Source organism: Anabas testudineus, chromosome 22 (genome assembly GCF_900324465.2).
Source record: "Anabas testudineus chromosome 22, fAnaTes1.2, whole genome shotgun sequence".
Taxonomy (NCBI): Eukaryota; Metazoa; Chordata; class Actinopteri; order Anabantiformes; family Anabantidae; genus Anabas; species Anabas testudineus.
The window spans coordinates 16,806,858-16,834,777 of record NC_046630.1 but is presented as its reverse complement, the minus strand read 5'-3'; the positions used below and the strand labels follow the sequence as shown (position 1 = coordinate 16,834,777).

Genomic DNA, 27,920 nt, shown 5'->3' with positions numbered 1-27,920 from the left:
ACTGTTGACATAAAACACATGTCATATAACTTTATTGTTTTACTGTAAAGTACAACTTTGATTCTGTACTGCAAGTTCAAATATTACATTTACTGACCGAGGTGCCGCTATAAGTATCTGCATACTGCACCTGTAAACAGTTTACAAGTAGAAAAATGCAAAACCACACACCACTCACCAACATGTGAGGGAAACAGAATGAAATAAAAACAGAACAGGAGATGGTTCATAAAGCTATAGTACCTTTTGGTGAAGAGGATTTCAACACAATCAGGAATGATAAAGGCAGCATGAAATGACTTCAGGGAAATGAGCTGCTGCAGCTGCAGCATTCTTGGAGACAAGAAGAATTGCACATATTTTCTAAAACAAGAATAAAAACTAAATTCAACAAGTCCAGTGTCCTTGCTGTTTTAAAAAGCTACATTTGTATACATCAAGTGCACTTAGCACAGTCCGCAGGAAGCGAGACAGGAAGAGCTGCAGGAGCACATCCTGATGTCCTCCCTGACGGAGAGAAGTTCTTCACAGGGAAGCCAGATTGTTTAAGGCGCGCATTCACTATAATGTAGAGCCAGTTTCGATGATTGCAAGGTTTCAAATACAAAAAACAAATATGTGACAACATGAACTACAGTCAGAACAAAACATTAAAACTGTGATTGTTTCTGAATTTACAAGTTTGAATCTTCATTTGAATTTTGAGACTGTACTAAAGTGAGACGCAAACACAGCAACAGTCAGACAAACACTTAGTCAAGCAGTTGTGCTTAAGATTTTCAGTGGCATTAGTTTCCCCACAGACAAGAAACAATGAATACGTGCTGATGCTTTTATATAATGCAGCTGGGCTGAGCTTTGATGATGTAGTTGAAATCATGGTGATAAAATCACTATGATCATAAGGTCCAATATGTATGTAAAGCCAGACTGGCTCACACTCATTTACAGGGTGATAGCATGATGATAGCATTAACTTTATTATTATTATGTCGAAAACAAAAAAGGCTCTTGAAACCATCACCCAGCCCTTGTGCACAGACAAAGAAAACTGTCTCTAACAGAAAAACAAATACTGAATCAGGAAACAATGTGAAAGTTGTTGGGTTTGAGTGAAAACTGACCGCAAGGGATCTCTAGTTCAAATAAGCTATATTTACACACACACACGCACACACGCACGCATGGACACACACACACGCACACACACTGTCTAAAAAGTGCTGCGTTGTGCACATCATCTGCACCGGCTGTAATTTCAGAGGATTTTCTTCTCACTGACGTAACACTAAAAGAAAGTTAAGGCAACAAAGAGGAGAAAAACATCACAGTCTCTTCCTCACTGAGACTGAGAAGATGAAAATCACTCGCATCACATCTCAAAACAACATTTATCTCAAACCTCAGTTTGTCAGTTCTGCCCATTAGTGAGTTGCAAAAAAATAAGATGTGGATTGCATCACGGAGGCCAGGACTCATTTAAGCATTTACACAGCTGATTGAGTTAAAATCCAATTTCAAGACCAAGTTGGCAGAAAGTTTATACTAGTGATGAGCACACGAGGGCAGAGAAAGATAAGGAAGAAAGATAAGGAACAAACTACAGGGGAGGAGGAATGAATATCATCTGCAGATAAGCTGTTCTCTGAATACAAAACTGTTCTCAAAGCAAAAACCTCTCAGTTATATGAGCCAACACAGAGTTGCAGGGCAGAGATGACGTAACTGAATAAAACAGAAGATGTACATTTTCAAAAGTAAGCATTGTACTAAGGGGCTGGGCCTCCGCATGCTGCCACCTGACGGTTGAAGCACATTCACATGAAGCTCATAACATACTTTCTCAACATAAACAAACTACTTTATATAGAAGTAGATATTCCAATTGGATAAGTCATGGAAATAAAATAAATTGTAATCATTTATATACAGTATGCTTTAGAGTTTTGGTGGTTTAGCATTAGTCTGTCGTATATGGATGAATGTTTTTTCACTGCTACCTGTGTTTCAAGTTGCAAAACTGAGAGGTTTCCCTGAGACACCGTTTCTCCCTCTCTTCACTCCCTGGATAAAAAAAAACTCCAACATATGTAGGTTTTATTTACTGACACATTTATCTACTGTATCTGTCCATCATGAAGACAGCTCTGCTCTGCTGATGACGACGCCAAAAAAAAAAGGCCAGTTTGGTCTTGTCAAACCTGAGCCTTCAGTGAACCCAAATAATTTTCAAGGCATCACAGATGCAACAATTCACTGGATATTGAACCGCCCAAGAAGAAATAAACAAGTCAAAATGTAGTAAGACAACCTACAATGCTTCTTTTAGGCACAGTGATGTTCACCCTTTCTGTCTGACACGACCTGGTGGGACATGAGGTGAAATTAAAAGTCTTATATCCAATATAAGATAGGATCCATTTTTTCTTATTACAGGACAAAGAAGCAATCTGGGGATGCTGTAGGGGGGGTTTGTCCATCCTTTTTCACCCAGCGTGTCTCCATCCTGATTTGTTGAGAAGCAAGTGCAGACAGGTGAGGGGGGGAGGGGCGTAGCCACAATGCTTCATCACCTCCTTCTCATCTACTGTCTACTGTTGAAACTGGAGTTAGCGCTACTGCAGCTTTCTTCATAGCTGGGTGGCGGTTCTGTTAAACACGGAGAAAAAAGGGTTAATATGGAGAGGTGAAGTCTTCCTCCTTCTCCTACTCTTGATTTGTTTCAGGAGTCTGAAATAAAACACTGTGTTGGGAAGTAGATCTTGACATCTTTGAATTTTAACTAAGTTAAAAGAAGAATTGTAACAAATTTTTAAATAAATATGTTCTTAAATGATGAAAATACTTACTGATAGAGTCATTTAGCTGTTAGAGATAAATAATAAATATAAACCTATACTGCAGATTATCAACACTGAGGATGTGAATTCTCAGCCTTACAACACAGCCACTGTAGAATTATTGTATTACTGAACTTCATGTGTAAGTACAACAGCAACTACATGTAATAAACTCAAAGTTGAATTCTGCATAGTATATTGACTTACTGACGTTCTAGTACTGTGTAGCATACTGGTATAGCAGTTAAGTGTACTAGCTCTTGCAGTATCAGGTCATCTGTCATTTGCCTTCGTTTGAATTGTAGTAGTTTATTAACTGACCTATGATACATCGACTGTGCCAAGTTATTTGCAGCTTTACACAGTCAGTGACATATTATCCAAACACTGTAATTCAAAACACATATAATTTTAGTTGCTAGTCATTGTGGGGACAGAAAAAAAGTGTGGGCTCATGAAAACTCATACAGATAACCTCATGAGTTTTTTTCTATTTTGCTTCGTCACAGCATTACATAAGCTTACATGTTTTGCATGTCTTTGGCAAAGTGATATACTGTGACTTTGTATCCTCGACTCATGTGCACTTGTTTAATATATGACTTGAGTCAGGTGACAGCAGCATTACTTGTGCTTTTCTTACTAAAATATAACTATATGGTATCCAACATTATTATTAATATTATAAAAGGCAGCTGCTGACTCAGCTGCCTCAGGGTTTATCTGATTTTGTCTAAAAACTTGTTTCCTGATTTGACTCTGGTAAGAACATCAAACGTAAATTCAAATCACTTTCTGTGATATGAATATCTACAGAGTGCCATTGTAAAAGACTTGATGAGCACTAACCATGAGGATAGTCCCAGCTACTGTACTCTGGAGGGAGAATGAGAGAGCAGGAAGTGGGGACGGGAGTCACATTTCCCTCGGTGAAGAAAGGTATAGTGGCTCCAGTGGACACACAGAACAATGGAGCAGATGTGTCAGGCTGTCTGTGGTTGGGAGGCACTGCTGCACCTGGAGCGTGGCTGAAGGCGCTCGGGGACATGGTGACTGGCTGACCTGAGGAATCCTGTTGAGAGTGACTCTTGGTGGGAATCTCTTCGCTGTCCATGCCCCCTGCACACAGCATATCTTCTGGTTCCTCCTCTGCGGGAGGGGCACTGGGTGTCACCCCTGCAGCACTGGGTGCAGCTGTGAAACCACACTGTTCGGGACTGGAGGGCATTAGTCTTGATGGGGACAAGTTCAGAGCGATGTTCCCGATGTAAATGGGCAGAATGACGACTGCATCTGGAGACTTCAGTGACACCTGTAACATAAAAATGATTTATGGCCTCAGTTAGATCAAGTTACTTCTGCATTAATAAATAGGATTTTTTTTATTTTATTCTGGACAATGAAAAAAGGGTAAAATCTGTTAGTCAGTCAAGTAGACAGGGGCTTGCATGGGAAAAATCTAATGCTGGTCGTGACTGACAAGTGTGAGAACACAGTGCACTGGTGCTTGTTGCGAAAGTGCGGCATAGCTGCAGACTGATTAAAGTTTCCATGTTAACCCCTGTCCACTAGATGAACATTAAAACCACCTGGTGGTATTAAAGTTGTGGCTGATCAGTGCCAATGTAATATACGATAAGTTATGTAAACCAACAAAGACACTATCAATCTATATAAAACAGACACATATGTGTACATGTGCGCAAACACACCTGAATGAAATAGTCAATTTCTATGAGGCTGCAGCCATCTAGTGCTGACTGAGGAAGAGGAGGGACAATGATCTGCTCCTTCCACTCTGCATGTTTTCCTGCTTTCACTCCAGCTCCTTCCACCTCTGCGATGGTCCGCAGGTCAAACACAGGCCGCTTGGTCTTATAAGTCACTTTCTGGTGTGGAAAAAATCCAAACAAAGTCAACATCAAAAGATGAGACAGCGTCCTTAGATCAGTTCACCTACCTCTAGCACACAGCAAGAAAAAGTGCTCCTTTAAAACGAAGCAGGAAATTTTCTATCCTTATTATACAGTTACTATGAGGTACAGACAGATTGTATGTGCCCCCACAAGAAAGGATTAGTACTATGAATAGTTATGTTTTAAGCTCCAGAGTCCCAGCAGAAATTTATAATAGGGCACAAAAGTATTAGGGATGTGGCAAAGACCATGAAGACACAGCTGTGTGTGTTAGAGAGATGATAATGGTAATGTTTTGTAGGTGTTGTTTGTCTTTTCATTTTACTTCATCATCTATTTTCTTTAATACTCAACGCCTTGAGCAACCTTTGAGACTTTGTGACTGTGGTTATCTTTAGTAATCTACCTGTATGAGACTGGCCAGTACACATCCTGTGTCCTTCCCAGACTTGTTGTGGATCTCAGCAGCTAACTTGATGACCTGGCCAGGAATGTAGCCCCTCATGTCAGTGCGAGCTTTCAGCATCAGGGTCCCCGTCTTCACCAGAAGGTAGCTGAACTTCTTAGTGGTCACAGCAGAACTTGGAATCTGCAAAGACAAAGTCTCTGGATAAATGTACAGTACACTTTTGTGTTTTTAGTACGTAAGATTATAAGCTGATGCTATAAGGCATTTCCTGCCAAGTTCCAAAGTATCAGGAAACTTTGCCAGTGATGGGAGAGAGTGAATGATAAGTGAGTTATTCAGGGCAGTGAACAAGAAAACAAATTAGATCATGCTCTCCCATAAAATCCAATAAGCCTCGATTAAGACAAAGGTTGATCAAATAAGGAGGATACATCACAGTGATTTAAAGTCACCTCTTCTCCTCCTGTTTTTAGATTACATACAAAACCTTTTGCCCAGATTTACTCAGCAAGACGAACGAGCAAGATTTAAATATGTAAAGCAATAAAATGAGCGTCAAGGTAATGGAAAAAGTGGGCAGATTTGGTTAGCAAACACTTACTTCAATGCCAGACACCTCATTGAGGTTGAGCATGTTAAGTAAGTAGAAAGGCTTCTGGGCTTTGTAGTCCTTAGAGAAGCGGGGCGTGTCGATGCCTGCCCTCACACGGTAGAGAATCTTCCCAAAGGGTCCCTCAAAAGAGGTTGGAGCGGCCGCTGATGAAAGGGTTGGAAAGAAAACATTACAAACATCCCTTTGACACTGAGGACATTTATTGAAATTACACATGTGACTGGCCTTGGTTAATGGAGCAAATATTCAAAGTGATTTTATACTGTGATGAAAATAGAATGGTCTTCATCCATGCAGGCCTCTACCAGAGCAGTCATAACATACAAAAAGCCTTTCATTCTGATTCCTACACATCTCGTCCTGAATACCAAAAGGACATTGACTCAAGATAAGGACAGTGAAGAGGAGGAAATGGAGGGAAAAGGCTGGAGGGAAGGAAATTTAAGAAGAGTAGGATAAAAATAACAATTTGGGGAGAAGGCAGTCAGACACAGTGAAGGACAAACATGTTGAGAGCCAGAGAGGAGGAAGAAAACACTCAAAGCCTCTTCTGATTGTGATCTGTACAAACTATGTACACATAAATACCCATGGTATTGTACACATTGTATACATGATGTACATAAAGGTGGTTAATGTTTGGTTGTGATAAAAGGTCAACCTCTGTCTCAAAGTGACTGTTTTAATGCTTCCTTTCTTTTCCCTGATCCTTAGTCAGATGGTGATGTCAGTGCGGCTGACAGTTGCTCCAGGGACAATTCTGCTGTCAATAAGAACTAACTAGGAGAAGTGGGATGTGGCTGTTTGCTGGCAGGGCCGTGGACAAATTAATAGAAAACAGACCGAAGCAAAAAGCTTAGGGCAAAGACCCTCCTTCTTCAGACAAAGGTTGCAAAAATCTTTATTAGATGTTTGTTGTTCTGTCTTGAACTCATATCTCATTTTTCTGTAGAATGAGGCCAACAGCCTTATATCCCTCTACACCTTCCACCCTGTCTCAATGTCTTTGTTCCCTCAGCGGGAGATAATCAGGTCTGAACACCACCTGATGCCTCAACTCCAGATGACTGAGTTTGACTTGCTAGAAGGAACTCACTCTTACTTCTTCTCTGTAGTGCTTTGTTCAAAAAGACGCTGACAATGTGCAATTTTAGAGGCCAATTTTAGTTATTTCAATTCCAAATCAAATTTAAACTAAATACTTTTTCATTTCCTGAATACTCACTGGTCTGAACATTATGACATACCTGGTTTTCACTGTGCTACTAAACAACATTTAAAAATGTGCTGATCTCAAAAACACAAGTGCTGAAATTTTCAGTATTTGAATTTTTCTTTTTTACATGTTATTCACCTTTACTCACATGAATGACTTTAAACCATCATTGTCAATACTGTACTGTAATAGAGAAGACATAATCAGATGAATAAAAAGCTTTTGGTATTTCTTTCTATTTTTTAAATTGTTTTTTATTTGAGAAAATCTTGCATTTCTTTAATTCAGCTATGCATTAAAATATAGAGTCGTTCGAAGACTGTTCAGTCTTTCTAAATCTGTGAAACTTTAGATTTTATCCAATAAACACTATATAAGGACGTGATGTGATTTATTTTATGATTTCATGAGAATCTGTTTCAAGACCACCAGGGGGCAGTAGCTCACACTATTCTGGTGTGCCACTTATTACATGTTAGTTAACATGGCCTGTGCAGATACTCACAAATCAGACAGCCTAAAAGAGGGGAGGGTGACGCATGGGGGCATGAAGACCAATTAAACAGTGACTACACAACAGGAGAGCAAACTAAAAATAACCCAACACCCTGCATGTGTTTCCGCCCACGTCCGAAAGTGAGAGTGTGCAAGATACCAGACAGACACCACCTCACAGGGGCCAAGAATCTTTGTGTGCTCATCCACATTGAGAATGTGTTTGTGTGAAATAAAAACACATTGTTGTACTGAGGCATCACAACCTGCACATTCCTCCCTCTTAATTATTAACTAGGTAATGGTTGTGCAAATTTTGCCAGTATCACATATCTGCGTTTCTCCTCTGTGTCTGAGACAAAGGGCGTTGAGCTAAATGCTATATAATTACACATTTTATAAAAAGACCTGTGTTATCAGAGGTTATCACAGCCGCAAGTCCGTTTCAGGGACGTCTTGTGGACTTGTGATGAAGCAGCTTCATGACAAATTTACAGGAACTGAGAACATGTCCTTATCATAAACGAATGAGGTCGAACTGTGAAACTCACCTGGAATGAGAAACCGAAACTGGAAACTGTGTTCCCCGGCCGGCAGAGTTCCTGTTAAAGAAGAAAGTTCTTATGAGAAACAGGAAAATGCTGGCTGAAAAAAAAAAAAAAAACTACATAACTACATTTCGTAGCATTTTCATACATGTCATTGTATTTTTTGCACTTCACGTAGGCCATGCAGTAAAATTAGATGTCCTGCTAAGGTACTGTGCCTGCAGGGCTCACCTACTTTCTCAGAGGGATGGAGTTTCTGAGACAAACAGGCTCTGTTGTTCAAAGACAGCTGGGCTGGGATTTCTTTTGTAGTGAACACAACTAGCATCTGAAACCCATAAACTGGCATTGGAAGAACTATTAACTAATTGGTTGTTGGTTGTGTGACTGCCAGCACATTTCCCAGCAGAGTTAATCAATGATTTACAACCACTGTAAGGTCCGGCAGTGATGGACCCAAGACGTAAGAGTAGTTCTCTACAACTACTAACTACTCTAAAAATTAGGGATCCCATAAAAATACCTCAGACAACAACAACCAACAACCCCACAGGCAGCTCTGAATATATAAATCTATAAATGTGTAAATTCACATTGTCAAAACCTGAGGCATTTCCTAAAACTGTGGTTTAATGTAACTTTTAAATAAAACCACAAAATGTTACACAAATGTTCATGTTAAGTATGGAGAGGGTAAAGTGAAGCCGTTCTCACTGTGTTTTCAGAAATGTGGCATTCTGATGATCTCAGCAGGAAGCACTCTGAAATATGATCATTTGTTTTGGTATAAAACAAACCCTGTTGTTCATTTTTTCATACAAATTAGAATGTGAAGCTCTTTTCAATGCTTTGTCTTGTAAGTACACACACTAACAAAAACCCCTGTTATCAGATGGTGTCACACCCACAACCTCTTGTCTGTGGCGTCACATGGATGTTTCACACACTGTCTGGTTGATATGATATTGGCAGTGCTCAGACTATCAGCTGGTTGGAGTGCTCCACCCTGAAAGTGATTTCACAACTTTGAGTTGGGACTATTACTAGTAAATAAGCCCATTTATCCTCCTAGCAGTTCCAGTAGGATTGTCTCATATCTGTTAAAAATAATTAAAATTGTATTTGTGTCTATGCCCGTATGTCTAACAAAAATTCAGTCTCTCTTAATGCAAAGGCTTGGCCATGTTATCACACAACTTCACTAGCAACAACACTTAGAAATCTTGACTATATATACTATAGCTAATAATAACAATAACAGTTACCAAACCATTTAAACATTGCCTCTCGCTGCATCAATTACAAGCGTAAAGGTCATTTTTTATACTTGTTTACGTCACAAGCTCAGTTAAACTGATAACAAGAGCACACAGCACAAATAAGGGCCTGTCACACTGAAAGCACCTTGAACCAACCTGGTTATTAATTCTCCAGATGAGGTGACAGCCCAATTAAATTCTTCCAGACAGCAACATGTCTCACCTCATTAGGGATGGGAACAACTTTTTCCACTGGCCTCAGTTTTCTGTGGGGAAGTGCTCAGACTGTGTGTGTGTGTTCATTTGCATCATGTTTATTGCCAGAGGAAGTAGTGATGATCTCAACCAACAGGTGCAACAGCCACTTTATACTGTATAAAGTGTAGAGAACCTATCTACGTGATCTCATTTACAAAAGGCACAGATAGAAAAAATATTTAAAGAAAAGTAAGGAGTTATCCTCAGGTTCAAGAAAATATAAAGTAACTTATTACATCTGCTTTCAACCTCAGTACCATCTACTTAATATACATGTACCCCAAAATTCAAACCCATTTACTATAGCATCGACAAAAAAAAGACTAGTGTAAGTATTATTATATTCACTGATAACAGAAACCATCAGCAAGTCACTGCACGGTGTCAGGAGACACAACTAACAATGATAGACTGCCCTCTACTCACTATATTTAGATTCTTTTTTTGCTCATGCTGTGTAAATATAATTATTATTAATTAATTATTATATTAAGTTATGTTTACAGGTTCCATGCAATATCTGTTACACATGTCAGTTTGTCAGACTTAGTTCCAAAAAGAGCTTGTAAAATCTCTTCTAAAACCTGAAAGCCAATAATAATGTAATGCTTTTCTCAACTACAAAATGAATGATGAGACAAGAAATGTAATGAGAGTTTTTGCCTCCTGCATAGACTTAATATAAAAGCTGTCAGTCTTTAGTGATACCACAACTGTACTGCTGCAGTCGGAGGGACGTCCACTTCATTAACAAAGAACAGTGACAGGATGAAGAGTGGACGCTAACATCACTGGTCTTCACCCCTCTAACCATCAAGCATCTGTGGCATACCACATTATCAGTCAGCCACAGTGAGCGTCTCTGGCTTTGTGTAAGTGTGTGTGTGTGTGTGTGTGTGTGTGTGGTGGTCTTCTGTCACTCTTCCTGTCTTGCTCTCCCTGTGCTGCTCAGCCCTCGGGGACAGAGCAGCCCATTTTCGGAAGAGAACGGGATATGGAGAAATGTCAGAGATAAAGCAGGGCACAGAAGGGGGTGTGTGTGTGCAATGAATTATTTATGTCCTCCCCCGATGGAGTGCACCTCGTGTTTAATGTGTGTTTGAATACGTGTTTTGAGATGTTGAATAAGTTCCAAGATTATTTCAAAGATCTTAGTATTTCGTGAGTGTGCTTTAAATAGTAAGTAAATGTTTTCTTTTTGAAATGATGGTAAAATAATTTTTACTTGACTTGGTCAATACAACCTCGATAGAACTTATTTCATCATGTTTTGACAGACAATAGGAAAAACAAATGATAATGAGAGTAGTGACATGCTGAACCAATCATGTGAGTTACAACCATGTCGGGTTAGGTTGACGCACACAACACAGAGTGCAGGTGTAGAAATGACTGCATAAGAACATTAGCAGTCTTTAATATTTATGAACAATGAGATAAAAGAAGAGGTACACAGGACCATACATCTGATTACCACATGTCAGTGTGGGTTAAACAGTGTTTGATATACAGCCCAACCTGGATGTTTTCCTGTCAGAATATTACTCATTACTCAGTAAAACCGTGTGAGGCAGGTGTGTTTGTTGGTTCAGTTTGACTAATCAGCACTTGCCTACTTTCCACTTCACTGCTACACCCTGTTTAGCATTTGATTACATTCACAATTATCATGTAGGTTCTGTAGTTATAACGTGGAAATCAGAATACAAATGAATATAAAATATAAAAAAATGTGTGTCAGTTTTTGATATTGCAAAATGTGAATTGTTGCCTCTGATCTAGCTTCACAATCTTATTTCTGCATCATCCATTCCAACGATCCACTAGTTTATATTAAAATGGAGCAGAGCACTAACTTATTTTGCATCCTTCAAGATAACAGAACAGTTGAGTATGAAGCAAATTAACACTGTAAGAAAGTGGAATTAACCAATCCAAGGCTTTCTGATTTCTCCCTCTGGGATATCTGTCTCCAATTTAACAGAACAGAATTAAGGATCTTTCAGTGTTCACAATTCTGTTGGCAGTTTGTACAAAAGAAAGTAAAAATGTGTTGTTCTAAATGTGGAGGGCGTATTGTGATCTCATAGTAACTACACACAAAAAATATTCCCTCATGGGGTGTAACAGTTCTGAAACCAAGAAAAAAAAACTGACACAAATGTCCTCCACCCGAATCCACCAAGCTTCTACAACCCTGTGGCAGACATCCAGTGTGTCTAGTGGTGGAGATTGAAGTCATATTATCTGTTATTTGGATCGTTTGTAGAAAACCGAAGGAAAAATTCTCAGTGGAAATATTGCAGCCGATCAAGAAGAAACTAATTTGAAATACACTGTTCTAAAATAAAGCATCATATTCTGTACTGCACGTAAATGTATGATATGCTATTAAGTTAATTACTAAGCAAAGCTGACATAAATATAGCTAGCATTTAACACCATTTCCAACTGAAGTGTGGTGGCGTAAAAGTATAAAGTAGAACACAACAGAAAAATAGTAGAATAAAGTACCAACACCTCAAGATTTTACTTACTAAGACGACAAGGACTCTCCATCAAATAAAGAGTATGTGCATATTTATGTATGGACTGATGTGTACAGCACATGTTAAAGAAAACTGTGCTGGAGCTGAATGGTTACAGCACATGCCACATAACTGCTTTGTCCCCAGTTTGCGTCCAGATGGGGACATTTGCTACACATCAGTGCACCTCTCGTCTCCCATGTTCCTTGTCTGCCTACCATTTAATGTTATTAAATAAAGGGAAAATGCCCCAAAATATATACAGGTATATATAAAAAGAACACAGTGCAGTAAACTGGGTTTTAACCAGTGTGGATTACATGCTCTAATGACTTCCAATGCGTGATTTGCATTTCTAACAAATTTCATGCATGCGCGACACATTTCACCTTCTAGCTCTGGGTGGTGTCTGCAACATGTACAAAAGACGCAGGATCACACACGCAACAGAGAGTCCTGTAAGCTCCCGACTCTGAGGGAGGACAGGGCGTCACAGTTACAGCAGGGCACCAAGGGACTGGGGCAAAAAATTAAACCTGGTCTCTTTGGAGCATGTCTAATCCTCTAAAGTCCCAGAGAGATAATTTAGTTTTCAAATGCAGCATGTCTGTAGAGACTCAACACAGGCACATGTACATGCTGTTAAAGAACCACACTGATGTGTTTAGACCAAGTGTTTGAATGTCAAAAACTGTATGATAGAAAAGTATTGTTGTGATTCTTTGGTGACCAGACTAAATGTGACACGCAAAAAATAAAGTTAAAAGCTTTTATAGTTATTACCTTTGTCAGCAACAGACAGTGTGCTGTTGAAGTACTGCTCCTCCAAAGTCCATGAGGCATCATTTAATTTGTTAGAGATCCCACAAGAGCCCTGACAGTTCACCTTGATGGCTGTAGAAAGAAAAGAGGGAACAAAATAGTCAATCTACTGCCTGAAAACATATGGTTCTTTAATGATAACATCATTAATCATGTACAGGAATGTAAAGAATTTAATTCTTTATGAATATACTGATTATCTTCCTGATTAATCAGTCAATATATTATGCCACAGGCCTCCACAGTGCCAGTGCCACAGTGCTCCAGAACCTAAATGTCTTGTTTTATCTGAGCCACAGTGCAATAAACATAAAACAAAGAAAAGCAGCAAATCTTTAATAGAGTTTTGAGTTTTTGCTTGGTGATTTATCAGATGACCAGAATTAAAATACATCATGTAAACACCTGAACCATCTGAACACCTCTGGTCATTAAATATATGCAAAAAGAGAAACGGATAAGAGTATGAAGCTGCACAGGCTGCAGTGAAGCTGCCATTAAGGACAACGTTAACAGAGCAGCCTGGTTCTAAGTAGTTTGGACACCATAGTGTGAGAAATACACACCAGCAGCACAATATACAGAGAGAATGACTCACAAAGGAGAGGTCTCACCTGATCACTATTGCTGTGTTACTGTGGTCATACAGTACATTCAGCTGTAGTGGTAAAACCACAGGCAGTGAACAGTACTTTTGTAAAAACACTACACAGGACGAACATTCGTAAGGAGCTGCTGTGAAATATAAGATGCTTCAGGTTTCACCAGTTTGGACTGTAACACTGATGTCATGTCATTTTTAAATACACAAGGAGAATTTTCAAATTTCAAGTGAAGACTGTATAGCAAAACCAAAGCAGCATAAGCAAACAGGAGAAATGGTGAAGTTAAGCAACTTGTTTTCCAGTAAAGCTGCCCTGACTACAGGAAATGATATTATCATCTTCTCAGTCTTGAGTCAGATAACATCATCACATCTATTTTACTCCCCATAAGAACATGAAAGGTTTAAACAAAAGCTGCACACGATGTAGCAGACATCAGATCACCAAAGAGAGCAGCAGAACTGCAGGTCTGCAGAGTGAACAGTGTCACTGTCTTTCAACCCTTCTCAACCTTCAACTCCTCCTTCATCCTGTGTCTCTGTTGATTTGTCCGAGAGAAAATGAAAACCCTCTGATACACGCAGATGCACACACACACACACACACACACACACACACACACACACAAACCCTTCTGTGAAGAAGCCAGAGGATTAAACACAAAGATGGCCCAGCCTATTATTTTGATAAGCAGATAAGCATTGTTCTGAATGTTTTGTTACTGATCCATGTGTGACACCTTCACTTCTTCATACAAATACTTCATATGAGGTAAAGCAAAATAGCGTCCGTTGTCTGTAGGGTTGGATATGTGCCTGAAAAAACTAATGTTCTGAGGAATACCGTTAATTTCACACTCCAAGTGTAATAAAGTATATAGATGACCATTCAGGACACAGATAATACACTTAGCTGATAGAACAGCTACAAATCTGCTTCTTACAGCCCCACTGTCAGTGTACTTCATCACACTGTTGATGTTGATGTTAATCTAATATTGCTAAGCAGTGGCAGTCCTTTCATTTGAACACTCCCCAGAATGACCAAACAGAAGCAGAGATAGATGGTAATTACCACATAAAGACTGTGTCAAAATGTCTACCTGTTGTGGTCACGTTGCCTGACAGATTTACAGTAGTATAGGCATAATCTGGTCACCACTGAAAAAATACACTCTAAATACATACTCAGACTGTATTTAACCAATCACAGCTCACACCCACACAGGCTCCTGTGTTGGCATCACAGAATACACACACGCACACTCTCAAAGTGGCAGATGGCTGCACACTCCACACCGGCAGGACTGTTGGCACAGTTTGGGAGAAGAGGGAGGGACCTCTGCTGCGTGTTAAAACTAAAAACTAAAATCTGCAGCTTACAAAACAGAGTGGTGCCCTTCAACCACAAAGACTAACATCCATTATTTGGTCATTAATTAAATCCAAAATACTCCTTCAGCCATCTGCTTCATTCATGGAGTGAATAATACCCTCATCGCACTTCACAGAAGCAACAACAGAATTGTAAAGAACGTAAATATGAGACGACAGCCGTTATTGCAATGAGATATTGTTTACAGCTGACTGTTGTAGGGAAGTGAAGAGCTCAGCCCACGAAAGGTCAGCACAGGACTAATCTGTTAATATCCCCAGCAACAGCAGCAGCAGCAGGGCTGAATAGTGAATAGTTGTGTCATAGGAGACGAGCAGCTTTGGCAGAGAGACTGGCTGTCTGTGTTGAATAATGAGCCGGTCTCTGCACAGACACATGGAGCCAGATGGACCAGGAGTGCTGCTGATGTGTCTGATGAGACTTTTAGCCAGAAATAAGGAAGACGTGTCGCCACGTTTCAACACAGACAAGTCCAAACCGAAAAAGTCCTAAACCTAAAGTTTAACCTTAACACCTACTTTAACAGTCTACTGTTTGGTTAGTACCATGGGAGTATTAATGCAGAGGTCATCTACAGTATGTTGTTAACCCCTGGGTGAATCTACCATCTCAGCAATCTGTAACGTTAAAATTACTGCAAAGTAGCTATCACATATTGGCAGACACAGGGATCCTCTGGTGACACTAGTCCAGGGTGCATTGAGTATCACTTATAGTTATATATCCACCCAGTTCTTACTACTTACTATACTGCAGTTGTTGTATCTTGATGAAAGAAGGAGTCAGTTGAATCTACTTTATTTCTTCCGCTTTAAAACTTGTGCTGTGTGGAAATATAGTAAACATGGGTGAAATGTCAACATTACAAACTGTAGAGGCAGAAACTGAAATGTTTATTGTTAATTTGAAAAATCTGTTTCAGGTAGCCTTATTTCATTCCCTCTCGAACTCCTACAGCCTCGACAATATTAAAGCTTTTTTAAAAAAAATCTATATTCTATGTAAATATGTGGCCATTTCAACTCGTATTTTGAAATTTATACTTAAAATGTGCATTTGACAGGATTTGTTGCTAATTCAGGATATTTTTGTAAATTTTTGTTCAAAAGAACAATTTCTTACAGTGCAGTGTACTAATAATAAAACCAGGTTATTTTTTGGACAAAGGGGAAAGACGGAGAATGGAATTAAATTAAAGACAACAAACATAAATGCAGCCGAACAAAAACAGTTCACATTTGGCTCCAAAGCTCAAAACGCCATCACCAGAAGATTGACATTCCTCCTTCTCCCATGCCCCAGGATGGCAGAATATAGTAAACATCTTATCGGTATTAATTTTTGGTAAGTTAATAAAATTATAACCAGCAGACTAATAGAAAAAGAATCATTAGATTAATCACAACATTATATTAGCTACAGCCTTAATTCACTGTGCTACTTAAATCAATCAAATCAATCCATGGAAAGAAACCAGCTTCCTGTTCTAGATCCACGATAAATATGTGCAATACATTCCCCAGTAAAAAAAGTTGATACAAACTTCAGACAGACTTAAATTCTCAGTGTAAACTCAAAGCTGACAACTTCCAACTTGTCCTCAAACCAGCAGCTATGTATCACACCTTGGAAATGCCAGCATAGGAATCTATGCCGAGGGCCAGCTCTCCACAGAATAAACCAAAGCCTGGGGGAAACTGACACTTAGTTGGGAGAGGGAAGCCAGCAGCACAGACATGCTGTGACTCAGTAGCTGCCTGGATGTGTTGCCAACACACTGGAGTCTGTCCAAGTGAGAGTGTCTGTGGGCAGAGATGATCCTGGTGCTACTACTCATTAGATTTCCGAATGAGACTGCGTGGGTTTGAGCTCCAGGAGAGAAAATGTAATCGATAGCGTTTCTAGATCTGTCTGATCATGACCGCTGAGTTTTATTGTATCAAAGGGTTCTCTAATGTGGCATAGAACAGGGTGTTGGTGGGTCATGGAGGTTGTGGAGTCGAAGGTGTGGTACTGATGAGTAAGTGGAAGACTTGGCAAGTGGGCGCATATTATCATCTGTTTTATGCAACGGTGCATTTGTAAAGAATCCTGAATCCTGTTTTTCCTTATCTTGTTGGGCAGGAACAAACTCAGAGGAAACACCACAGCCGTCATATGCAAAAAGAGAAAAATGTGAGCTACCATAGGCATCAACTTTAACAATTATAATTTTGTAATACTAATAATTTATTTGGGTTCTGTTACTGTGGTATGAACTTTTATTAGGTAATGTCTTATGTCATATGTTTGTTCCTTACCTTTATTTTAGCTCACTTTTTTGGTATAGTCATTGATGTCACTTCAACTTTTCTCTTCCACCTCTCCGTTTGTGAGAGTTTTGTCCTTCAGGGGCAAAAATCCCTCATAAAACTGGATGTGCCAGTTATCCAGTACTGTTGTTTGCTCCATCACTTTATCTATACTATACTATATATATATACATACATATATATATACACTGCATATGTGCTCTCTCAGTCTGTGCATCACTAAAACAACAATACAGGTATTTTTGTACACAATAGCTATTAATAAACATCTCTATTGTGTACATATAAAACATCAAGTAAGAAACTTTTCCAGGAAAACCACAGGATGGATAAAAACCATTAGTCAGAACTTGCTGCCTATTGCATCAGTACATAGGAAAAATGAGCTAACTTAGGGGCTGCATACAGGAAAGTTGATAATGATAGTTCCTCTACAGTGATTACACGGAGTCCAGTTTCAGCTGATGGCCTGCAGCACAAAGGGAAGTATGAAAGTCTGTGTGTTTGTTTAAAGTCTGTACTAAACAGACGGGGGAAAAAAAAACCCAAACTCCCAGACAAAACAAATTGAAGACCTGTGTCTTTACAATGACTAGGAATTCATTTGAAGTGGGTCAGGAGTCGGAAAGAGATTAAACAACACTGTCCGAATTAGTTGAATTGATCAACAATCTTCACGTGGACTAAAAGGCTTGTGTTAGTATTTCGGTATTAATAGTGATAGGACAGGACTGTTTTAAAGTGAAGCTTTTTAGAAATGTTAGAAACTAAGCAGGAGAAGCATCAGTTCAAACTGTGGACTAGTAAAGTTTGTTAATTATAGTGATTATTATAACATGCAGTACAACAAGTGACATAAAACATCTTACACTTCCACTGATGGTGTTGATCAAGCCACATGAATTCAGATTAAATATCAGACACTTATTTCTTACAGAATGTCACTGCACAAAATGATAAGCGTTTTCTGTGGGAGTTTGAGGATAATTATTTTTTTATCAGAGCATTAATGATAATACAATATGCAGGATGTGAGAACAAAATGTACTGACACAAGGTTTACTAAAAATATTGCTAGATTTTCTTCCCCCAACCCCCAGAAGACACAGCTTTACTCTGTATCGCAGGACAGCTGAGTGATCCAATCGCTGCCTTCATTAAATCTTTAAGTGCTGCAAACAATTAGGCCCTCTCACTTTCCCATCATCTCCCCCTCGTCTCCTTGCCAGTGCCTCTCAGTGAGACATGTCAAACACAGCCACCTGATCTTATGATCCTGACTGTAAGGGAATCCCCTGAAGCAGAACAGAGGCTGGTTTGTTCGTCAGGACACGTCCTGGGTTACGTCTCTGTAAGATCCTTGACAGACAGGAATGCTGCTTTTAAAGCTGCTTTGGCAAAAAGGAATAATTGATGCGTGGCTCCGTGGCTGCTTCTTGAGATTTTCAACCACCAAAAAAACCAAACAGCCACTAGATCTTCTAATTGTCAGTTTTGTGTGTTTGTGATTCCACCAAATCTCAAGAAACAAGGCCAAGATAATGCAAAGACCAACGGATGACAGTTAGTCATGATGATATAGACACCATTTTAACCGAGCAAGCTCAAGCACAACATCATAAGTCTAGTAGTGGGGGGTTTTCTTTAACTTTAATGTATCAGTTGCAATTGCATCAGTTGCAATAAACAATGTAAGATGTCGTTCTATACAACTGCATCAATCCAACACACACAACACTGTCTCGCATCTTAAATTGACACAACACAACATGAACCTTACATAGATGTGTAAAAGGCTACACAAATGCCATGTGCAGTAACATTATTCAAATATCCATTAAACCAGTTAATTGGTTAACAGCTGTATTTGAGTTTACACATCTGTATGTCCAGTACACACAAACCTATAAGAGGCTTATCGCAGCACATAACATCATAACACAACCAGCACACATGTAGTCTGTACTCTGCTTCCACATTACACATCATGCAATAGTAGACTCAGAAAAACAGCTTCTGTATTGTCTTTAATTAGAAGCATGATTGTAACTGATAATTTAATTAAACAAATGTATTCAATTTAATTGTTTTGACATTTGCATGCCCCCCCCCCCACAACCGGCTCTGGATCACTTTAGATGGCATCTATGTCAGCAGAGACCAGCATTTAAACTCTGGATTCTCCCTCGTAGCAATCAGTAGAGTCCTCATTTGCCCTGATCTTATTTTACTGGTTTCCCATACAAGGCAGCTTGAATCAGAACTTTTCTTGGAACTATTTACATCCTAAACAAAAAAAATCCAAAACAAGGCAGAACTGGATACAGGTCTTGCAGTTTTACCTCCTAATCATCTACACCCATTACTATATATTAAAAAAGCATTAAATCATAAAACAGCTCTTCAAACTCCAGTCATCGGCTATCATTGGTTTTAGTCATTCGGTATCTGCTGATGCCAAACAGTGACCTTCAGACCTCTTCCACTCCCTCTGAATGTAACTGTTCATCAGTACCATACAAAGAACTGGAAAAACATGATACATTATCGTGAGCTAAACTTTACAAAGAAGCTGCTCCCAGCCACCCATGCTGCAGTTGTTATGGAGGAGGTCAACATGTAGGTGGATTAGCTAACACAGTGTGTTATGGTACCGCACATGTCGCAGGTGTTTCAACCAGCAGGAGCGACCTTTTGTTTTTAAGAGAGGTAGGTTCAAGAATAACAGCTGCTGCTGGCCTGAGGCACCTAAAAAGCCATGTGGGGACAGAAGGACCTGAAAGCCCACTGTGTCATTTGTGACAGTGCTTAAAACACTGACAAAAAGGATGAAACATGGTATAGTTAGACTGCAAAGCAACTGCAGCTTTAAGGGCTTCAGAAACACAATTTCCCATGACTGAGAAACCTGGAATGTACACACATGCCAACTGACCATATCTTGTTTACAGACACAACCACAAAACTACAATGTGATGGAAGCAGCAACAGTGAAACAAAGCAGTAAATATATAGTTATGTGGAAGTATAATATCCCAAATTGAACATAATAATACTTAAAATAAAAAAATATTTTGCTGATCATTTTTATTTGACAAACTGATTATTTAATCTGTGCTGGTTTTATTTGAAAAATAACAGACTGACCTCTAAATACAGATATAAAAGGATTTCATTTGTGTCCTGTAGTGAGTGATTCATGCTTCTCATTAACCAAAACCTCACAACATTTCAGTCCTTCAAACCACACTTTCTGCTTCTCTTCTGCCTTTAGGATTATACAGTGGCAAGAACAAGTAATTTTTCTTGCCACTATTACACTAATGAAATTTCTGCTCAGTGCCTGTGGAGTGACCTTGACCGGGCACCCACTTCTATAGAGAGTAGCCACAGTACCAAATGCCTCCATTTATAGACAATTTGTCTAACTGCCACGGTCAGAGTAGCTCTAAACCACACCTCCATTCTCGTCTCATTAATTGGAATGCAGGTTTGCTAACCCCTGACTCCAGTTGACGTTTAGTGATGGCAGAAGCCTAGTGTTTCAGTGACTTCATCCACCATCACTTTATATGTTTAATGGATGTGTTAAAGATATGATGTTTGTTTACATTTGTCTTTGGTGTAGATCAGACCACTTTACATGACTAATCAAATCAGTAAATTACAAATAGCTCTTTTTCAACCACTGTAACACATTTTGCAAGTCTTTTTACTAAATCTACTCTATACAACAAAGTTTCCTCTTAAACAACAAGATGTGATGACCCTGATTCAAAAAAGTTAAATCTTTATCTGTGTTTGGAGCTGAATAGAGAGTCTACAGCACAAACAGCTGCTGAATGCTGCTGGAGTAACAGCCCTGAGACTGAATCATTTAGTAAGTGTTGTTTAAAACTTGTTGTTTCTAGTACTCTGGACCTAGAATAAATACAATATTGATCATGTATGTTTTATTTCAGGCTTGATGGTGGACAGGATTGGATTATTCCAGCCGACAACAAGTTTTCTATCTTCAGTTTCATCCTTTTGATTAATTTCACAGCACAGGAAGTGGGACAGTGTTTAAGAGAGAGAAAGAGGGGGAGTGATTGGGGGCGTCTGTGCTTATCAGGGAGACAGAAACAGAATCCTCTTAGGATAGACCTAAATAACCAGCCATGGTGTTGGTTATGGAGGTTAAAGGGAAGTTATTATTACCAAATCCTATGAGAGATGAAGGAGATTTCCAGCTGATATCATCACTTCTATGGGTACAGTCTACTAACTGATGATGTATGTGGATCAATGCCACCCGCCCACAAGGAAAAATGAAGTTGCCTCTGACTCACTGTTATTGTCACTGAGTAATCATGTGTCATGTTCCTCATTTCAGGACAAAAGAGATGAGATTTACTTTAAATGATAAAAACCTCTTTCTTCTCATTTAGGATTGTTTATTCATACGACAAAAACCTTTTATATCACGCAAGTTTCAAAGGACAACACAAACAAAAGACTTCAAATGAGAAGTAAGTGAAGGCTAATGAAGCAGCTTCACAAAACAAAAAGAATGCTGGAGGGTCACGATGCATGACTGTTTTTAACCTTTTACATTAAACATGAACAGATTATTAAAATAACAAGTGTTATTATTATTGTTACTACTTTTATTATTAGAAGTGGTAACATTATTGACAATAGAATCAGTGTTAATAGTAGATGTAGAATGTATTAGTATTGCCAGTTCAGCAGCTGTTACAATAGAAATAGCACAGCTGTAGTACTGTAGCACTGATTACAGTAGTAACAGTGTAGGTAGTAATAGAGATTGTTTACTATACATTATTGATTTTACTCACTATAAATCTGCTAGAGGCTGATGTGTAAGGATTTGTCCTCAGGACTCCTCAGTCTACTGGTTTCTGTGCAGCTCTTCAGTTTTTCAGACAGACCACTTATCATTTGCCCTCGGGGCAGTGATGTCATGATTCTGGCCTTTGAGAGTCTAGACAGCAGCACCGAAACCTCAACCTGCAGGGATATTTTCATGAGCCAGATCAAAGAGATACTCATACAAAGGATTCATTGATTTATCCTGGATCAATTTCACCCCACTTTTCTCTGGCTACACACAGTGTTTTCCTTAAGCAGATCAAATGAATCTAATTCAGTGATAAATAAACCATTCAAACATTAACATTGATTCTACTTATAATATTGATTTCATGTTGTCCCTCAGTATTTGTTTTATGTAACTGCATGAGTGTCTGAGATAAAGAAGCACAGTTTACACATGGTGCTCCAGTCTTGACAGTATTAGAGAATAATAACCAAGGTGTAACAGGATAGGTTGCAAGGTTAATAAAGGCTGCATCAATTGTTTGGCAGATACAGCCACCATGCTGTAACATATTAAGACTCAATCATAACTTCTTAGACACCATATGGCTTGGCATATTATGAGCACAGATTCTTTGGGAAGTGACTGCTGCTGTGTGCACAAGTGAGAACTTGTCCAGTATTCAAGAAGCATGGCTATAAAACCCACAGCCCTGGAGGAACACACTCAACTGTAGAAGTGACATTTAGACTGAAACAAACAGTAACATGATGGGTTAGGAATTTGCTGATTGTGCACAAAAGCAGTATACGATTTGTCATAAGCAAGTGATTCTCACCATGTGGCACATTTAAAAGGAACTGTGTGTTTGTTTGTGGCCAGTTTGGACCTGAGGGGGCGTCTCGCCATGTTTATATAAAGCTGGTGGTTTGTATTACAACAAATGAAGATTAAGTTACAGTGAATGTTTGTGCTTCTGCTTTCCACTTCTGCCATCTGAAATACAAAACAACTTAATACCCAACTGTCTGATTTATAGTTTTTGAGTCATCTTAGGTTAACTATTGATTACAGTTAGGCATTATAGTTATCAATTATTCCAATGTCATGAGATAAGGAATGTAATGATTAATAAATAAGACTGTCAGGAAGTCAGATCAGTCACTTTCACGAGGTGACTCATTTCCTGTTAAGGTGCCTACTCTAAAACCTTCTTGCTTCTCACAGTAAATAAGAGGCATGTTCCACATGAGATAAAATATCCATATAAGCTGAGATCCTCAATTGGGAAAGCACGTATCAGGTTGTCTAGCTATAGAGCGAAGAGCCAAGAGGCCAACCTGGAAACAACAGGATGCTAAACAGAACAAACAGACAGGCTGCACTTTTCTCTGATCTATAACTCATCACCATGAACAGAGATGGATCCCCTGTGCCAAATCAACAATCTACAATATGGTCAAGGCTTGGAAAAAGTCAGTCATGGCAAGTAAAATATTAACAAGGGCAAGACAAAAGTCACACACAGCCTTCCGCCACCCTTACTATGCGTTTAATCATGTTGCATGAAGGACAAACTACTTCCTGTACTGACATGGTAATGTTTTGGCACTGGCCGCAAATCTTGTGCTGCACATCATGTACTATGAATATAATGTCTGAACATACTGGTGAGGCTTTTAACAGAGTTGTACTGCATGTTCAACATTATGTGTGAGTAATAGTAGCTTGTTCAGGCACTGTCATTCGTGCACTCATGGCTCTACTTCAAACAAGTGCCTCAGTTAAGAAACCAATCAATAGCAATGCTGTCTAATGGTCTCTAACATCAATAATAGATTGGCCTGAGAATTTGGTCTCTACAATCATCAGCATTTCAGAAGGTCTGCATCTGTTTATTAATATCCCTGTGTATTTATTTGATCAAACTACTTCATAACTGTACACATATGACTCGCACTGCAATGTAAATAAAACTCAACGCAGATCCATACAGATTATACAGTTTCATAGTGAATGCTATGGATTAAACATTCAAAAGATATAAAATGCTACATGAAAGTGATGCCCAGGAAACTAAAACAGTGCTGCTCTTCAGTAAAAAGTCAGAGGCCTGCTTTTGATGGACACTGTGTGCACTGAATAAAGGTGAAATGGAAAAACAAAAGAAAAAAAGACTGCTCTGCTAAACAATCATAAGCAGATATCCATAGCCTGTGTGTCATAGTAAGTGTTTATATATAGCAAGAGACCAACAATTTCCAAGTAATCACGTCTTAACACACAAACCCAGGAAATTGTCACACTTGAACAAAGCAGACGTTTCTTTGCAGCAGCATGATTCAAGCAATCTGACTGATGGTTTTATCACGGGCCATGGTAGAGAGGGGTGATGTCACTGGACGCATAATGCAGCCTCTGCATTTCCAGTACATTAATGGACACACTGAAAGCCTGAGATGGAGCCCAGGTCTCCTCAGTTGGACTACCTTCACCCACTCTGTCTATGGCAAAATCATCAACATCTTGTAGATCACCTCTTATCACACAACACAAACAAGAACAGTGACAGACCATAGATACAATGAAAATATATTGCATATATCAATTGATGCAGCACGTCTAATGACAGAATCTCGTTCTTTCATTATCATGCCACTATGGTCATTTTGAAAAAGACCATAGAATAATCCAGATACATGGCATGGCAGTGCCAGTGTACAGTATAACTGCAAAACTATATAAATGACTCTCTCTTCTTTAAATCCATCTGGTTAAATCAGTGATCAGTAAAGACTGTAATGATCCATCTGTTTTATTATTGAAGTGAAGTCAACCAACCTCAAAGCAGCATTTCTTTTCTCTGTAAAGCAGTCTCATAACAAATGTCTCCACCATATTATCACCAGCAGAAGTGCAGACTGACGTCATCAGGCCTTCATCTTGTTCATAAACAAATGACCAGAAGTAACTGTGTTAACAGTGGGGATTTTCCAGAAGATTTGCACTGCAGGTGGCTTAACTCAATCACCAAAAAACTGGCCATGTGGCGAAATGTCACTGGACCAGAAACTGTAACCAAAACGCCTGGCATCTTAAATGCAGCTGCAGCAAGAATTGCCCCAAGGGGATTAATAAAGTATCAATAATAATATGAATAACAATTATAATAATAATAAAAATAATTAGTAGTAGCAGTAGCAGTAGTAGTAATAGCAGTATTGTAAATCTGTTTAAAACTAATGTGTTAACACAATGTGTTGTTAAATCTTAGAAGAAATGAACATCAGCCCCGAGACACAGATGTATAAATAAGATAAGCTTTTCTGTCTTTATGATCTAAATACCATAACCCAATTGTTACTGAAGTTCTATAATGTAACCAAGATTATCTTCCAATGTAGTATCAGCTACAGTGTTTGTTACTGATTATAAAGTATAGATCTACTGTTTTACACACAGTCAGCTGTGTGTGTGTTTTCAGCACAGTATCTTGCCGAAAATTATGCATTCTGTATCAGTATGCTTTATTTTGACTGAGACACTTGCTATATGTGTTGGTTTTTAACAGTGAAATGAAACTGGGATGACAGACCACCAGTACACGCAAAAGATGCTGTTGAAGTCCCTGCAGTTGATTCAATGCCTCAGTCATCAACACCAGTATCACTCCACTCCACTGCTCGTCTCAGCATCAAACAATTTTACTGAGCCCTTTACTTGAGGGATCCAGGTAAACAGCTCCTGCTGCCTGTATGCTTCAAGGACAGTCACCACTTTCCACACCATCCACCAGTGGAGGGTTTAATTTGGGAATAATGGCCGGTGTCAGACACAGACGAGCTGTAGCCATGTGACCTTACAGTGTTACGGAGCACAGCAGGAGCTCTGACCTCTGCTGTAACTCCATCTGCTTCGGGTCTGGCAATGCATTATGACAAATTAATCTCACCGTGTCCGACATGCAGGTAGAACCACTGTCCCATCACAAGACAGATAATCATTACAATTGAATTCAAGTTATTATTTTAAATTCTCTATTCCCTTAGCTTAGGTTAGATTTGATCAGCATCAGTAGAGAGACATTATTTATGAGCTCCTGATGATAAAAAGTGAACGCTGTCAAAAGAAAATCATCACAGCACCTGCAGAATCATAATATTTTACAGTAAACCTTAACCTTAACAAACCTTCGTGCCAGACTTCCTTGAAAAAGTTTACAAAGGAACCCCCACAAGGTCCTCTCCTTACAATGGACCCTTTTTCTACCTCCATGGCAACGCTAAAAACTGCTCTCCACCTTGCTAACCTACTTCAGTCCCCAATTATTAACTACCTCCACCTCTTTATTTGCAGTGTTGATAGTAAAAGCCTTTAGGTGGATTTGTTAGGGAAGTGATTCGAAAGCACAGCTTTGCAGGCGACACTTGAATGAGTTTAATGCAAAAACAAGTACCCGCAGTGCTTGTTCACAGGTGATACATAAACCAAAAAGTAAAATAGCACACTACTGAGCAGCCTTGGCTCTGTAAACAGCATCCATCGATCAAACACACGTCCACAGGTCTCATCCACAGCAACGTAAGAATTAATCAGACATGTGTCCGACACCTGTTGTTCTGCCCCCCCCCCCCCCAAAAAAAAAAAAAAAAAAAAAAAAAACAACTATTTTCTCCATTTCATCAAAATGACAAAGCATGGAAGTAACATGTCGTCAGAGGCAGGATGTGGTCCAGGATGTGGCTTTCAGGCGGCGTGACTACCGAGCAGCACCGAGCAGCTGAAACGGCCCCAGCGGCTCAGACTCGTGTGGAGGGTGGGAACGCTGTGTCCACTCCCCAGCGCACAGACACCCACAGAATAAGATAATAATAATAATAATAATAATAATAATAATAATGGCACAAATGTTCCCACGACACGCCGTTAAACCGCGTGGAGAGCAACCCCGCAGCCCTCCACTCTCCCTCCTGACCTCCATTACGCAGGAAAAGTTTATTTACATCGAGCTCATCTGCGACAGACACGCTGGCAACAATTTCCTCCTCGTCTTTAACCCGGGTTACAGCCGAGCTCACCTTTATACGGCAGCGACGTGCTGGTTCGTATCCTCACATTCCCGCTTATCGACTCTCCCGGACCGTAAACCACCTTGTTGTCGGTGAAAGTGATATCAAATTCTTGCAGCTTCCCCATGACAGCGCTCCTCTCCGCTCCGCCGCTCCTCTGCGTCTGTCAGAGCCGCCAGGAGGCGACGCTCACCTGCTGGACGCGGAGACCAGTGACGTCACGGCAACGCTAACCCATTGGAAGTGAATGGGAGTGAAAATGTGTTACGTCATTCGGCTCCTGGATCATTATGGCTCAACTTTTTTTTTTTTTTTTTTTTTTTTTTATCATAGAATAGAAGATACCTGCTTTTAGAAGAGTAAAAGCAGGTTTTGTTTCCTGGCTGTTTGTTTGAATGTACAGTCTTTGCCAACATAATAAAGTAGATGTCATAACACACTTTCTGAGAATTGTGGTCCCTGTACTCTCTTACTTTGAACTGAAGTGTAAGTGCGGTTTTCTACAGGCCTGACTGCACAGTGCTTTCCAACATAATACATGAGAAAGGATGTTACTTCACATGTTTTGTCACCTTTTGTACATTCTTCACAGTGTATTATTGGCCATGACTGCATTAACCTAATAGGGTACCTCCAGATTTGTTGTGCGGCAGTGTGATTTAACACAAAGTGATTTAGGAAGGTGCAACATTTAAGGACAAAACTGAAGGACATGTGTTAAAAACTAGTCTTTGACATGGGGAACATTCCTTCAAACTTAAATGCCACATGCAGCCATCTCAGTTTACATTCACTACATTATCCATGTTGAAA

At 39.4% G+C, this 27,920-nt stretch overlaps 1 protein-coding gene across 1 annotated transcript; it reads right to left on the bottom strand.

Moving 5' to 3' along the window:
- Positions 1–15: 15 nt before the first annotated feature.
- On the bottom strand, positions 16–27,289 carry arrdc1b (arrestin domain containing 1b). Its single transcript, XM_026340174.1, has 8 exons — positions 27,117–27,289; positions 12,866–12,976; positions 8,041–8,091; positions 5,767–5,921; positions 5,163–5,345; positions 4,553–4,729; positions 3,690–4,152; positions 16–2,649 (listed from the first exon to the last, which is right to left on the bottom strand). The coding sequence occupies exons 1-8, from the start codon at positions 27,232–27,234 to the stop codon at positions 2,585–2,587; spliced, it is 1,323 nt and encodes a 440-aa protein (XP_026195959.1). The 5' UTR covers positions 27,235–27,289; the 3' UTR covers positions 16–2,584.
- Between the last annotated feature and the right edge of the window lie 631 nt (positions 27,290–27,920).

Coding starts and splice junctions, on each gene's coding strand:
- arrdc1b (XM_026340174.1), bottom strand. CDS start 27,234: ATGGGGAAGCTGCAAGAATTTGATATCACTTTCACCGACAACAAGGTG. Junction 12,977..27,116: donor CACGTCGCTGCCGTATAAAG/GTGAGCTCGGCT, acceptor TTCTTTCTACAG/CCATCAAGGTGAACTGTCAG. Junction 4,730..5,162: donor TACTGGCCAGTCTCATACAG/GTAGATTACTAA, acceptor TTTCCACACCAG/AAAGTGACTTATAAGACCAA.